General features: G+C 39.6%; 1 protein-coding gene across 1 annotated transcript; it reads left to right on the top strand.

Moving 5' to 3' along the window:
• Window positions 1-13,625, top strand: LOC131300605 (probable folate-biopterin transporter 7). Its single transcript, XM_058326531.1, has 2 exons — window positions 1-914; window positions 12,339-13,625. The coding sequence occupies exons 1-2, from the start codon at window positions 602-604 to the stop codon at window positions 13,376-13,378; spliced, it is 1,353 nt and encodes a 450-aa protein (XP_058182514.1). The 5' UTR covers window positions 1-601; the 3' UTR covers window positions 13,379-13,625.
• The last annotated feature ends 513 nt before the right edge of the window (window positions 13,626-14,138 follow it).

Genomic DNA, 14,138 nt, shown 5'->3' with positions numbered 1-14,138 from the left:
GTGTAGGTGTTTTTTTTTTAACCGCGTAGTGTAGTGTGGTTAACTCTCTTTTTCTCCATCCGAAGAGCCGAAGAGGAGAAGCTCCACCTCAAGAATCTCACCATCAGAGTGTTAAAAAACCATTTTGCGGAATGGGGAAGAACGGTGAATCATGATATAGGAATTAGATTGATCTCTTGATCTCTCTCCTTCTGTCACTCACTCACCTACCCGAGAGAGAGGAGAGGAGAGAGATATTTTGAGATAGATATTTTGAGATTTGAGCGAGAGATATTTTGAGATTTGAGGAACCCCTTTGTATAATTCCTTCCGCTCGTCTCATTGCATAAATAGAGACATGGAGAGAGCAATAGACAGACAGACAGACAGACAGACAGATCGATCTATCGTCGGATCCTACTCGGGCGCTGTTCTTTGATTTAGTACTGCCACCATCCAACAATCATATACAAACAAGCATACAGTTTTGAAAAATAAATAAATAATTCCATTCATTTATTCCTAGAATATTTGAGGAAGTCGATCCATCTGTCGGATTCCCACAAAAAAGAAGGGCATAGTACGGCGGTTATAACTGGGTTGTGCTGGTGGTAGTGAAGAAATGGGATCGAGCAATAACAATTATAGTAGTAGTTGTAGTAAGGATAGGAATAGTAATAGCAATAATAAAACGAAGGGGGTGAAGATGAGGAAGGTAGTGCTGGGGTTAGGGTTCTGGGTGCAGGGGCTGAGGTGCTTACCCTGGATGGCGGTGAACTTCTTCCTCAAGGATGGTCTAAAGGTGGACCCCTCCACCCTCCAGCTCCTCCAGAACTCGGCAAACCTCCCAATGGTCGCCAAACCCATCTATGGCCTCCTCTCCGACTCTGTTTATATCGCCGGCCAACACCGCCTCCCCTACATTGCCATTGGAGGTATCTTCTCCTTCTTACCCTTTTTTGATCCTTTTTATTTTTATTTTTACCCCTCCCCAATTTTTTAGTCTTTTGGGGTTTGTTTTATTTTTGTCTTTTAATTTATAAATTTTTTATGTGATTTTGATACGGTGCTTGGGTTCTATCGACAAAGAACCATATTGTTTATAAAAAGTATTATCAATTTTTTATTTCATTAGAATAGAATGACTGAACGAGGGAAAAGTAAATTGGGACAGAGGATTAAATTGATTAAGGGTTATTTGCGGGAAGTATTTTCTCACTCTTTTCTTTATTCCATCTTTAATATCGATTCATTCTGATCAGCATCCCTGTTGGTTCCGGAAAATCTATTAACTTATATGGTTCATTTGTTTTAGATATAATATGATATGGATTATGGTTAGAAATCGAGGTAAGGGAGATTTTGATAGGAATATCTCCCCCCCACCCCCTTTCCCCTTGAAGGTATGTAGACTTTTGCTTTTGCTTTTCTTTTGAATTTGCCCTATCTCATCCAGAGGATGCAAAAGCAAGCAACTGGGGATGGTCCTCGCTCCTCACGTATCGTAAATGTTACTGGCATTGCCATGGCCAAGGGGGCTCTGGTATTCCCATGACGCTACTCTAGTTTCCTCTATTTTTTCAAGATGTAGATGCACATTTCATGTTTCTTTCTCTGAAAATATTTCTCCTTATCGCTCTATTTAGGGATTTCTACTTGGAAATCCAATTTCCTTGCCAGTTTTTAGTGCTGCAGCATACCAATTAGTTAGTTTTTCACTTTTTAGTGCATAATGTGCATACCCGTTCATAAAAGAGTCTATGTAAACTATTGAACTATCTCTCTGTAGTAGAATATGGTTGCAGTGTGCCCATGATGCTTACAGTGTTTTATGTAGGATTGTTGGTGGGTCCTGATAACCCTACCAGCATCCACAGTGTTAATCTTATACAACTATTCCCTGTCCATATCGAAGAGAATATATGAATATATGTGCTCAGCCCAGAATTAGTTCAAGATGAATATATAAATAGTTACAGGATGTGTTCTCTTCAATTGGTGTCTAGGGTATAAGAAAGGCGGTCGACTAATGTCAGCGATGCAGTCATGTTCGTAGATAAGTGAACTGCAGCTCTACACGTTTTCATTTATAATTGGAGGTTGCTTGCTCTTAAGATAAGATAGGTCATCCTTACTCGAATCCTCCTCAGATCAAAAAAGGAGTATATATGGCAAGTTTCACTTTTCAGAATTCCAGGTTCCCATAATCTAATAATAAGTTAAATGATTGGCATTACAATTCCTAGCTTCACAGGTGTTGGTGAACCTTTACACTTAAGCCTCCAAGTGATCAATTCCCAATCACTCCACCAAGAACTTTGGAATCTGGTTTACAGTCATAGCTACCTCCAGTGATTTTGTATGAGAAAACACTCACCGGAGTAATTACAAGGATGTCAAAACCCATTTACAATGAATCATAAACTCTGTTAGAATATTGTTAGTCCCACATTGGCTAATTGAGTCATTGTAATGAGTATCTTATAATATAAATAAAGTCTGTGTGTGTTAGGGATAATTAACACCCTATACACTCTTCCTTTTTACTCTGACTCCATGGTATCAGAGCTTGATCCTAACCTTAGCCTGCCACCGTAACAATTGTTCGCCACTCATCCAACATCATCACAGCCGAACCCCTAACCAAATCATCCATCATCCAAACCCTAACCAGATCCCCAAAAAAAAAAATAATTTCCGACTACTGTAGCAGCCGTGAACAGTGTCGCGACCTGTGAACAGTGATCCGAAAACTCTGTTAGCCACCAAAGCCCAGCCATAAATCTCACCTTTATGCCTGATCCAGCCATAACCCAGCGACCGACAACACTCGCCTGACTCCGGCAACCTCTGTTTGCATCCGAAATTCACTGGGTTGCCTCCGAAACTGTCGGATCTTCTCCTGGAGATCTCGAAATTTACTGGGTCTTGTCCTGATGCAGTCAAAACCCACTGGTGTACTGTTTGCAGTCGCTATCGGCTGGTCTCGCAGCTTCTCCATGGTTTTCCAGTCGGTATCTACTGATTTCTAGGTGTCCTCGTGGTTTTCCAGTCCGTAATGCTTCTTACTTACTCATGTTATTATATTGCAAGGCCTATGATTCTTTTTGTTGCTGTTTGTTTATCGATCTCATGCCTATGATTCTCTTGTTGGGTCTGCATCGATGATGTTGGTGGTTGGTAATTGGTCGTTGTTAATTACTTTTTTGGTGGTCGTTATTGTTTGCTTATCGTTGGTCGTTGTAGATTAGTTGGTGATTATTGTGTTTCTGCCTCTTAAGTGTTTAAAAAAAAAAAATGTCTGACGAGAAAACTGGTTCTGGTTCTCAATCGGGTCCTCTTTCTACAGTTGTTGGTACTACTTCTAGTTTTGGTTCTACTGGTATTGGTAGTCTTTTTAGTGGCTCTCGGTCTCGTGAGCGGCACTCTATTACCTCCACACCATTAAATGGAGGCAATTATGTTCTTTGGGCTAAGGCTGTTGAGGTGTATTATATAGGTCAGTCAGAGGACTCTTATTTGACAGGTGAGCCCCTTGCTGCAGATGCACCCACATATGGGGCCTGGAAACCTATTGATGCTCGTATTCATTTAGAGTTATGGAATGGTATGACGGAATAGGTTACTAGTACGCTAATGTTTTGTGATACAGCTAGAGAGGTGTGGACATAGGCAAAAGAGTTGTATTCAGGTGTCGACAATCTCCGTCGTACGTATGATCTTCATCGGTCTTTCTTTAATATATCTCAGGGTGATGATTCTTTTGAGGATTATTATGCTAAGTTCCGGCGTATTTGTAATGAGTTGGATATCTGTGAGCCACTTTCTGCTGATATTCAAGTTATACAGCACCAGCATGAGCGCATGAGGGTCACTCGTTTCTTATCTGGTGCATCATCCACTTTCAAACCTGTGGGTAATCAGATTTTGGGGAACCGTGACTTACCTCCTCTCAGCGAGGTATTCAGTCGTCTCCGGCAGTCATCATCTATTTTTGGTACACCGGCTCTTGACCGTTCTGCTTTGACTTTTGCTATTTCTGATAGCTCTGTGTTTTCTGTCAGCCATAGCCATGGCCGTGGTCGCGGCTGTGATTCTGGTTTTCGAGGTCGTGGTCGCTATTTTAGGATGAACGGTCGTGGTTCTAATGGCCGTACAGACACTGTTATTGGTGGTCGAGGTGATCGTACATTTAGTCGTGGTGGCCGCATGACAGGGGGAGGCCGAGGTCGTGGCCGTGGTACTCGGTTGTGTACTTATTGTGGGGGGACCAATCATTGGGTGGACACATGTTATGAGTTGTGTGGCTTCCCTCAGGCTCATCAGGCCACTGTCTCTAAGGATACTGGACAGTTTACTCAATTTTCTGTTGATAGTGTGGTTGTTTCAGCTGATGAGTACCAACGCTTATTGTCATTTCAGACTGCAACAGGGTCTTCCACTGCTACACTTGCTCAGACCAGTTCATCTATTGCTTGTGTTGCTTCCTCTTCTTCCTCTCCTTGGTTATTGACTCGGGAGCTACAGATCATATGACTGGTACACCTGCTTTCCTTTGTAATCGACAGCCAGTTGGTAGATCATCTCATGTTACCTTAGCTGATGGATCTACCATTGTTGTTACTGGTTTGGGTTCAGTTCCTGTCTCCGCCTCTCTTACTTTGACCTCTGTCTTACATGTTCGTTGTTTCCCATTTAATCTTATGTCTGTGACCCGTCTTACAAAATCTTTAAATTGTTCTGTTACATTTCTTCCTCATGGCTGTGTTTTTCAGGATCTCACGACGGAGAGGAGGATTGGTGGGGTCATTGAGCGAGGTGGCCTATATTACTTGATAGTGTCTCAACCCATTGCCCTTCAGACATCAGAGTCTCCATATCAACAAGCACTGTCGTCTTGGTCATCCATCTCTTCAGAGTTTGAAGCGTCTTGTGCCCTCGTGTCGTTCCATTAATAAATTGGTTTGTGAAGTCTGTGAGTTTAGTAAACACCGTCGAGTTAGTTTTTATCCTAGTGTTGAGCGTCGTGCGTCGCGTCCTTTTCAGTACTAGTTCATTCAGACATTTGGGGGCCTATTCATGTGCCCAGTATTTCTAGTTTTCAGTATTATGTTATCTTTGTGGATGATTTTTCTCGTGTCACATATCTTTATCTAATGAAAGAGCGATTTGAATTGAAATTTGTTTTTAAATCCTTTTACATGGAGATTAAGAATCAGTTTGATACCTGCATTAAGATATTTCGTTCAGATAATGCCCGTGAATATTTTCATAGTACATTGTCTCAATTTTTTGCTGATCATGGCATTATTCACCAATCATCGTGTTCTCGGACTCCACAACAAAATGGAGTTGCTGAGCGCAAGATTCGGCACTTGTCTGAGGTAATGCGTGCCTTATTATTTCAAATGCAGGTTCCTAAGTCATATTGGAGTGATGCTGTCCTCACTGCCTGTTACTTAGTCAACCGCATGCCCTCTACTGTCCTAGGTGGTCAAGTTTCTCATACGGTCTTATTTCCCGATCGGCATCTCCATTCATTACCCCCTCGCATTTTTTAGTGTACCTGTTATGTCCATGCTCTTGACCCTAATAGGAGTAAATTTGATCCTCGGTCTTTTCAGTGTATTTTTCTGGGATACTCACACACCCAGAAAGGGTATCGATGTTACTCTTCTACTTTACGTCGTCACTTTGTCTGTGCTGATGTCACGTTCAATGAGACCTTGCCATATTACTCGGATCCTGTTACTACCACTGATCTCCTTACCCTAGAGTCTGTGTTACCTATGGCTGTTCCAACTAGTACTGTTCTACCTAACCCTTTGCAGGTTTATGTTCGGTGTTCCCATGCCCCGACACCACCCCAGCCTCCACCTACAACACCCTCCTCCTCGCTATCCGACTCGTGAGAATCGCCACCCGCCGGTAAAATATGGTTTTTCTAATTGTTCTCGCACTTCTCATCCTCTTTCTCGGGTTATCTCATATGATCATCTCTCTCCATCTCTCCGTGCTTTCACTACTTCTCTGTCTCCTCTGTTTTTGTTCCTAACACTGTTCAGGAGGCATTATCACGGTCTGAGTGGCGGAAAACTATGGAGGATGAAATGTCTGCTCTTCATAATAACGGCACGTGGGAGTTGGTTACTCTTCCTGCTGGTCAAACTATTGTCGGCTGTCGTTGGGTCTATACTGTTAAGTACCTTCCTGATGGTATTGTTGAGCGCCACAAAGCTCGTCTGGTTGCTAAAGGGTATACCCAGACTTATGGTGTTGATTATTCAGAAACGTTCTTTCTCTGTTGCCAAGCTTGGTTCTGTGTGCATTCTTATTTCTCTTGCTGCCAATCTTGGTTGGCCGTTGTTCCAGCTTGACATCAAAAATGTCTTTTTCCATGGCAATCTCCAGGAGGAAGTCTACATGGAGTAACCACCTGGGTTCGTTGCTCAGGGGGAGCGTCATAAGGTATGTCGTCTTCACAAAGCACTCTATGGACTTAAGCAATCCCCTAGAGCATGGTTTAGCAAGTTTAGTGATGCAGTTATGAGATTTGGCATGTGTCGAAGTCAGTCAGACCACTCTGTATTCTCCATTATGTCGACTCGAGGGAAAATATTGCTCATTGTTTATGTAGACGACATTATTATTACTGGAGATGATCAAAAAGGGATTGATGCGTTGAAACAGTTCTTACATAGTCAGTTCCACACTAAAGACTTGGGTAAGCTGCGATATTTCTTGGGCATTGAGGTAGCGAGGTCCAAAGATGGGATCAGTCTATCCCAGAGGAAATATGTGTTGGATATTTTGGAAGAGATAGGTTTATTGGGAGCTAGACCTGTGGAGACTCCAATGGATCTTAATGTGAAACTCTGCATTGATCAGGGGGAGGTATTTCCTCATCCAGACCGGTATCGTCGATTGATTGGTAAGTTGAATTATCTTACCAATACACGTCCGGATATCTCATTTGCTGTTAGTGTGGTGAGTCAATTTATGTCTGCTCGTCGTTTTCCACATTGGGAAGCTTGTATTCGCATTGTTAAGTACCTTAAGACTCATCCTGGACGCGGTTTGTTTTACCATTCTAATGGTCATTTTCGTGTTGAGGCATTTACGGATGCAGATTGGGCAGGTTCACCTTCTGACAGACATTCAACAAACGTTCAACAACTGGTTACTGTACGTTTGTTGGTGGCAACCTAGTTTCTTGGAAGAGTAAGAAGCAAATTGTTGTTGCAAGGTCTAGTGCAGAGGCAAAGTACCGTGCTATGGCTCATACCACATGTGAGATTGTTTGGCTGAGATCCTTTCTTGAGGAGCTGGGTTTTCAGGTGCAGTTACCCATTCCTATGTATTGTGACAATCAGGCAGCAATACATATTTTCTCGAACCCGGTGTTTCATGAGAGAACCAAACATATTGAGGTAGATTGTCACATTGTTCGAGAGAAGATTGACAATGGTGTATTGGTTACGCCCTTTGTGTCCACAGGAGCTCAGATCGCAGATATTTTTACCAAATCACTGTTTAAACCTCGTTTAGAATTCTTATGTAACAAGCTGGGATTTTGTGATATTTACTCTCCAGCTTGAGGGGGAATGTTAGAATATTGTCAGGCTTATGTTAGTCCCACATTGTCTAATTGAGTCATTGTAATGAGTATCTTATAATATAAATAAAGTCTGTGTGTTAGTGTTAATTAACACCCTATACACTCTTCTTTTTTACTCTGACTACAAACTCTAAACTAAAAAACTCACTCAAGATTGTACATCCCAGTGAATTTCACAGCAGAATACTTTTTCATGGTGTAGCTCTTTTCTTTTGAATGCACCAAGACCCTTTTTTCTTTTCTTTTCAATTTAAGAGCATTCAAATCTTGCAGTTTAGCCGTGGTCTTTGACCTTGCTGAAATCTTACATAATCTATCCCGTGCGAATGAGTTTTGAAGATAGAAATCCTTTATTGGTCTTGAACCTGGCTTGGCTAAATCCATGAACTTGGTTCAATTGTTTCTTCTTATTTTTACTATGCCTAAGCATCTGAACTCTGAGTTGTCTTCTAACAACCTGTCAAATTAGAATATTTTGAAATTCCTTGTAGGGAACATCTTAATCATATTCTTGATTCTATATCCTCTTAATCTCCAATCCAAGTCTTGGATTTATTCTTCTTTCCTTTGAGGCTTAAAATCTTCAATCATTAACTTCATTGGGTCTCAAGAACTAAGGCATAACCAAATTTCGCGAGAGTTTAGCTTGGGGATAGTAGTTTTTAGTGAATGTAAATATTGTCATATTGAATGACATAGTAAATAGTAAGAAGATTCCTAGATGAAGTGTTAATTTAGTGACATTAAGTGGTAAGTAATTTCATGATCGGTAGTAATCTTGTTCTCATCTAGTTGTAAGTAGCACTCAAGTGATAGCAACTTTCTTGCTTCTTGGGGATAGTAGTTTTTAGTGAACGTAAATATTGTCATATTGAATGTCATAGTAAATAGTAAGAAGATTCCTAGATGAAGTGTTAATTTAGTGACATTAAGTGGTGAGTAATTTCATGATTGGGAGTAATCTTGTTCTCATCTAGTTGTAAGTAGCTCTCAAGTGATAGCAACTTTCTTGCTTCTAATTTGAACCCTAAGTGCTCTCAAGTGATAGCAACTTTCTTGCTGCTAATTTGAACCCCAAGTCCTCAACTCTCCTTAATGTGATTGTATCCAGGTGACAGAAATCCTGAGTTTGGTTCATTCCTAGTACCATGTCAGACCTAATTATCCACAAAAAGTAGTGGTGATAGAGATGTTCACGTTGAATGATGAATATAGTCGTAGTAAATTGATGTAGGACAAAAGTGGGGAGTTTCTATATTTTATTTTTATTGTTTTAAATTAAGATTTTGACTAGGAGTATTTTCGTTTAGGTTAGAATTATTAACTTTCTGTATTCGGTTTGATCTTAATTTTCAACTTTATTAGGATTCTTGGTCTACAAGAATTAGGATTTTATTTTAATTAATTAGGAATTATCTCTTATTCAATACTGCATGTTTTGGTATGATTTAGGATTTCTTTTTCAATAGGATTTCTAGGGTTAGAGTCTTATAAAAAGTGTTGTAACCTATTCAATTGTTCAACTTTTCATCAATAATATTCAAAGTTTTTCTCTACTTTTCTTTGTGCGCAAGGTTTGCTCGTGGATTCGAGTTCTATCTCGTTTGGAATAGTATGCAACTACTCTCTTTGTCAACCAGGCAAAGGCTTTGCCTGGTTCTATGGCATTCGTCCGTGGAAGATGCACAAACCCTATTGACGATGATCGTATGGAAGGATTTATTAGGACTCGCACCAAGGAATTTGCCCATGGTCAATCTATTGAACACAGAGTTGATAGGAACCGTATTGAGGGATTTGCCCGCAACCAATCTATTAACCAAAACGTCTCTGGAGGATATTCTTATTATCAACTTGATAGTGAGGATGAATCTGAAGACGAGTTATTTGAGGATTATTATGGATATCAGTCGAAGAAGCGACATTCAAGGTTTGAAGGGTTTTATCGCATAGATGACGACTTTTCAACTTTTCAGGTAGAACCAATAATCCTAATTTTCATGGGTATTGCCATCCTAAGAATTTTATTTATTGGTTTCGCAAAGTTGATAAATTCTTTGAGTTCTACTCGGGTATTCCGGAAGAGAAAGAGGTCAAATATGTAGCTCGTAAATTATAAGGCTATGCTTCTAGATGGTGGGAACAATTGCAATCTAATCGGAGGCGCTAGTATAAACAGCCTATGAGCGCTTGGCAGAAGATGAGATGATTGATGAGTGATAGATTTCTTCAATCGCATCATGGTTAGATGTTATATGAAGAGTACCGAAGAAATCTTGAGTCCAAGCGATTGTCCCGAGATAATCTTGACTTGCCTTATTTTTTTCCGATTAAAAAAAATTATACAATTGCGGCTATTGAAATGTCGGGGGACACATCAATGAGGCTATGGGGTTCGAGTCAATCCAGCCTTGAAGGTTATCAAACCAATAAAGATATTTCAATCTCAGATTCATTACGTTCCAGCTATTATGATGGATATGAGGTCGCAGAAGAGGAAGGAGATCGAGTTGAACTAGAAGAGGTCATATTTTTTGAGCCCAACATCGAACAAATAGTGGAGGAATGTAGTGATGATAAAGAGAAAGTTTACCTTGGTATTAGCGAAAAAGGGGAAGCTATAATTGAAGTTGATAATAAAAAAATTGATGTCAAAGTTTGTGATCAAGTTGTTGAAGACCAAAATAATTTTTCATTGGATTTGGTTGATACTAATATTAGAGTCAAGGAGGATAGTATGGCTAGTGATACATGCGAAGGTAAATTGGTGTTGAAAGAATTATTCTTTCCTTCAAGAGGATTGGCCAACCATCAATTCGAAGCATATCCAGAGAATGTATTTATTGCAAAATTGCATGTTCGACAGGGCTCATGTTGATTTCATAGATTTTCTTGGGGTGGAACAGTTTGAATGGATTCCCAACATTCATCTAGTACATCTTGTCAACAAGTTGAAGCATGAAGAGAAAAGATCATTGCATGAACACTTTTCTTTGAATGATTTTTGGAAGACAAGCAAGAGGTTGAAGTATTCCAAATATCTATTTCTTTGGAATGGAAGTTGGCAAATTTCTAATGAGAACTCGAGGGCAAGTTCTTTTGAAGAAAATATCTATATTTTATTTTTATTGTTTTAAAATAAGATTTTGACTAGGAGTATTTTCGCTTAGGTTAGAATTATTAACTTTTCATATTCGGTTTGATCTTAATTTTCAACTTTATTAGGATTCTTGGTCTATAAGAATTAGGATTTTATTTTAATTAATTAGAAATTATCTCTTATTCAATACTGCTTGTTTTGGTATGATTTAGGATTTTTTTTCCTATAGGATTTCTAGGGTTATGGTCTTATAAAAAGGGCCGTAACCTATTCAATTATTCCACTTTTCATCAATAATATTCAGAGTTTTTCTCTATTTTTCCTTGTGCGCAAGATTTGCTCGTGGATTCGAGTTCTATCTTATTTGGAATAGTACGCAACTACTCTCTTGTTAATTCCGCTGCGTCATAAATACTTAAGAAGATTCATTGGTTAACTATAGGCACATTAAGTGAAGTAAACTCGTATTGGTGGCAGTTCACCTCGTCTTGTTGTAAGAAGCTCTCAAGTGATAGCAACTTTCTGGCTACTAATTTGACTTGGGCGACAGAAATCCAGAGTGGTTCATCCCCCATTACCAAATCAGAATAAAGATGTTCACATTGAATGATGAATATAATCGTAGTAAATACGTAGTTGTGGTAGATGGAAAGAAGCATAGATTTAAATAGCAGCCACTATGTAGTGGTTTATCGGCGCTCCGATATGGTTACAGCAGATATGCAAACCCGTGTCTGCCGATTCTTTATATGTACCCCTTCGTTTCCAAACCAACCATTTTGACAGTTTTTCTTTTTCAGTTGATGAATATTGTTAAACAAAAAAATTACCTGGTCCTCCTTGATAAATTTTTTAGTTAAATATATTTATCCAATCATTCCAATGTTAAATAATTTTCCAGTTTGCTTTTTTTTTCCTCGAGTGAATTGTGAATATTAGGTTTCCACGTTCTTCGGTGACAAGGCACTGGAATTTCTGCCATTGCATTGTTTACAATTTTGTTTATAGGTGAAATAAGGTCATTGTTTTTGTTGATAGAAGGGATTCTTAAGATTTTTTCTGACACATGGCTGGGAGCCAAATGCCCTGTAGTTTTATTGGAAAAGGAATGTAGTTTAAATGAGATGCATGTGTCTATTTTTCAGCATAGTCGCTTGTGGTAGGTTTCAACTTTCAACCATCAAATTATTCACTTCCAATAAAATGTGCTTTTCTTCGGAGTTAAATTTCGAATATGTACTTGTAACAAATCTAAAAACTGTTGCCTGATGTTTAAGCATGACATTGATTTGCTATTATCAAGAGTTCTGAATGTTAATGTCTCAAACATATGATTAGATTTGCATCTCTCTCTCTCTACATTACTTGTCCAATAATTTAAAGAAGGATTCTGTATGGACCCACTTATTCCCGCCCTTCCATTGATAAAGGCTGGAAATGAATGGTTATGTATTGTTTAAAGCAGAGTGTGTATTGGAATGGAAACTGCATCGTGAATTATCTGTGGTTGTCTGGTGGTATTGAGCACTAAACTGACTCTGACAAAAGCATTTTTTGACAAAAGATCATGCTGCTTTCGTGAAGCCTGTGCTTATGTAATTTCATTTCGCTTGTTTATACTATTTCTATGTTATGGTGCAGCTTTCTTACAAGCACTGTCCTGGATTGCCATTGCTTGTTATTCTCCATCGGATCTCTCATTCTTTATGATCACCCTATATCTCCTCCTTGGTAACCTTGGTGCTTCAATTGTTGAGGTTGCAAATGATGCCATTGTGGCAGAGGTTGGGAAACAGTCCAAGAACTCACAGTCACCTTCACAAGGTGAGCTGCAGTCCTTTGGTTGGATGGCCTCCTCCATTGGTGGAGTCCTAGGAAGTCTGCTTGCTGGTATTGCCATTAACCAATTCTCTCCCCAAGCAATGTTCTTTTTGTATGGAATTATCCTTGCTATTCAGTTTTTTGTAACAATTTCCATTCATGAAAGTTCCCTCAACCTCCCCAAGACTTCCTTAATCGGTATCAGAAAGCAAATTTCAGAGCTGCTAGTTGCACTGCAGAAACCTGAAATGGCGTACTCAATAACCTGGTTTGCAGCATCTTATGCCATAATTCCAGCCTTAACAGGAACCATGTTCTTCTATCAGACACAGTATTTGGAGATTGAATCTTCTGTGTTGGGGATCTCTAAAGTGATTGGGCAAGCAGCAATGTTTCTATGGGGTGTCACATATAATAGACATCTCAAGTCCGTTCCACCGAAGAAACTGATCTCAGTCATTCAATCTATTATGGCAGTTTTCATGCTTTCGGATGTGTTGTTTGTGAAAGGATTATATCGAAGTATGGGGATTCCAGACTCACTATATGTTTTGGTCTTCTCAGGCTTCCTAGAAGTTCTGTGTTTCTTTAAGATTCTACCGTTTAGCATTCTAGTGGCACAGCTTTGCCCTCCAGGCTGTGAGGGATCTCTGATGGCATTTCTCATGTCTTCTATTGCTCTTGCGTTTATAGTGAGCGGATACCTTGGTGTTGCACTTGCATCATATGTTGGGGTGACAGGGAATGATTTCTCTGGCCTGTCAAGTGGCCTTCTTATACAGGCAGCATGCACGCTCTTGCCACTTTATTGGTCGTCGTGCATGCCGGACGAGCCTAAAACCAAAAGGAAAGAGCAGTGAGCACGGCAAAAGCTGCAGTTACTATATGTTTTAGTACGTTGTTGGATGTGGTCTCTATTGGTATTGCTAAAATATCTCTTGTTCTTTCAAATTTTGGTTGTTTCATTTAAGTGTGTCCAGCTGAGGTATGATTGTTCTCTTTTTTGGTGGGTCCTTGCGAGCATCTGCAGCTTTATTGCTTTGCAACTCTACAAATCATTATATGGGAGTTTTTGGGTGTTTCAATGTGATCACGCTCTTCTTGTTCCTTTGCATTCCTCTTCACTTTGGGCTGGAAATTTTGAAGTACCTATCATATACAGCTTTTGTAATTTTTTTTTTTAAGGGGGGGGGGGGGGGGGGGGGAGCATGTAAGCGTCTAGGAAGGCATACCCTTGTAAGAAAATATGCAAGGGGAAATATTCCATAGACCATAGCTAAGGATAATAGAGAGCACCTAATCCTGACATCAAAATTGAATTTAGCTAGGACTACATCTGGAGATCTATGAATGCCCTTGAAAACTTTGTTGTTCCTTTCTTGCATAAGAGCATTTCTAGCAGAAGTAGCAAAAGTTGGCTTCAAAACTGAACTTTGTTACTTTTTAACAAATTTGAAAGGTGAGTTAGCGTTTGAAGGTTGATACTCATGTTACAAATTTGTAGAGAGTTGAGAGTATTTTAGAATCTTACAAGGATCATAATCAACCAGAGTTGCGAGTACTTTAGAAGCTGACAGGAGACAATCCAGCCCATTGGATGCACATGGAACTGTCAATGAC

The sequence above is a fragment of the Rhododendron vialii genome, chromosome 9a (assembly GCF_030253575.1).
Source record: "Rhododendron vialii isolate Sample 1 chromosome 9a, ASM3025357v1".
Classification (NCBI taxonomy): Eukaryota; Viridiplantae; Streptophyta; class Magnoliopsida; order Ericales; family Ericaceae; genus Rhododendron; species Rhododendron vialii.
The sequence above is the reverse complement of the archived record's forward strand: the minus strand, read 5'-3'. Positions and strand labels throughout refer to the sequence as shown.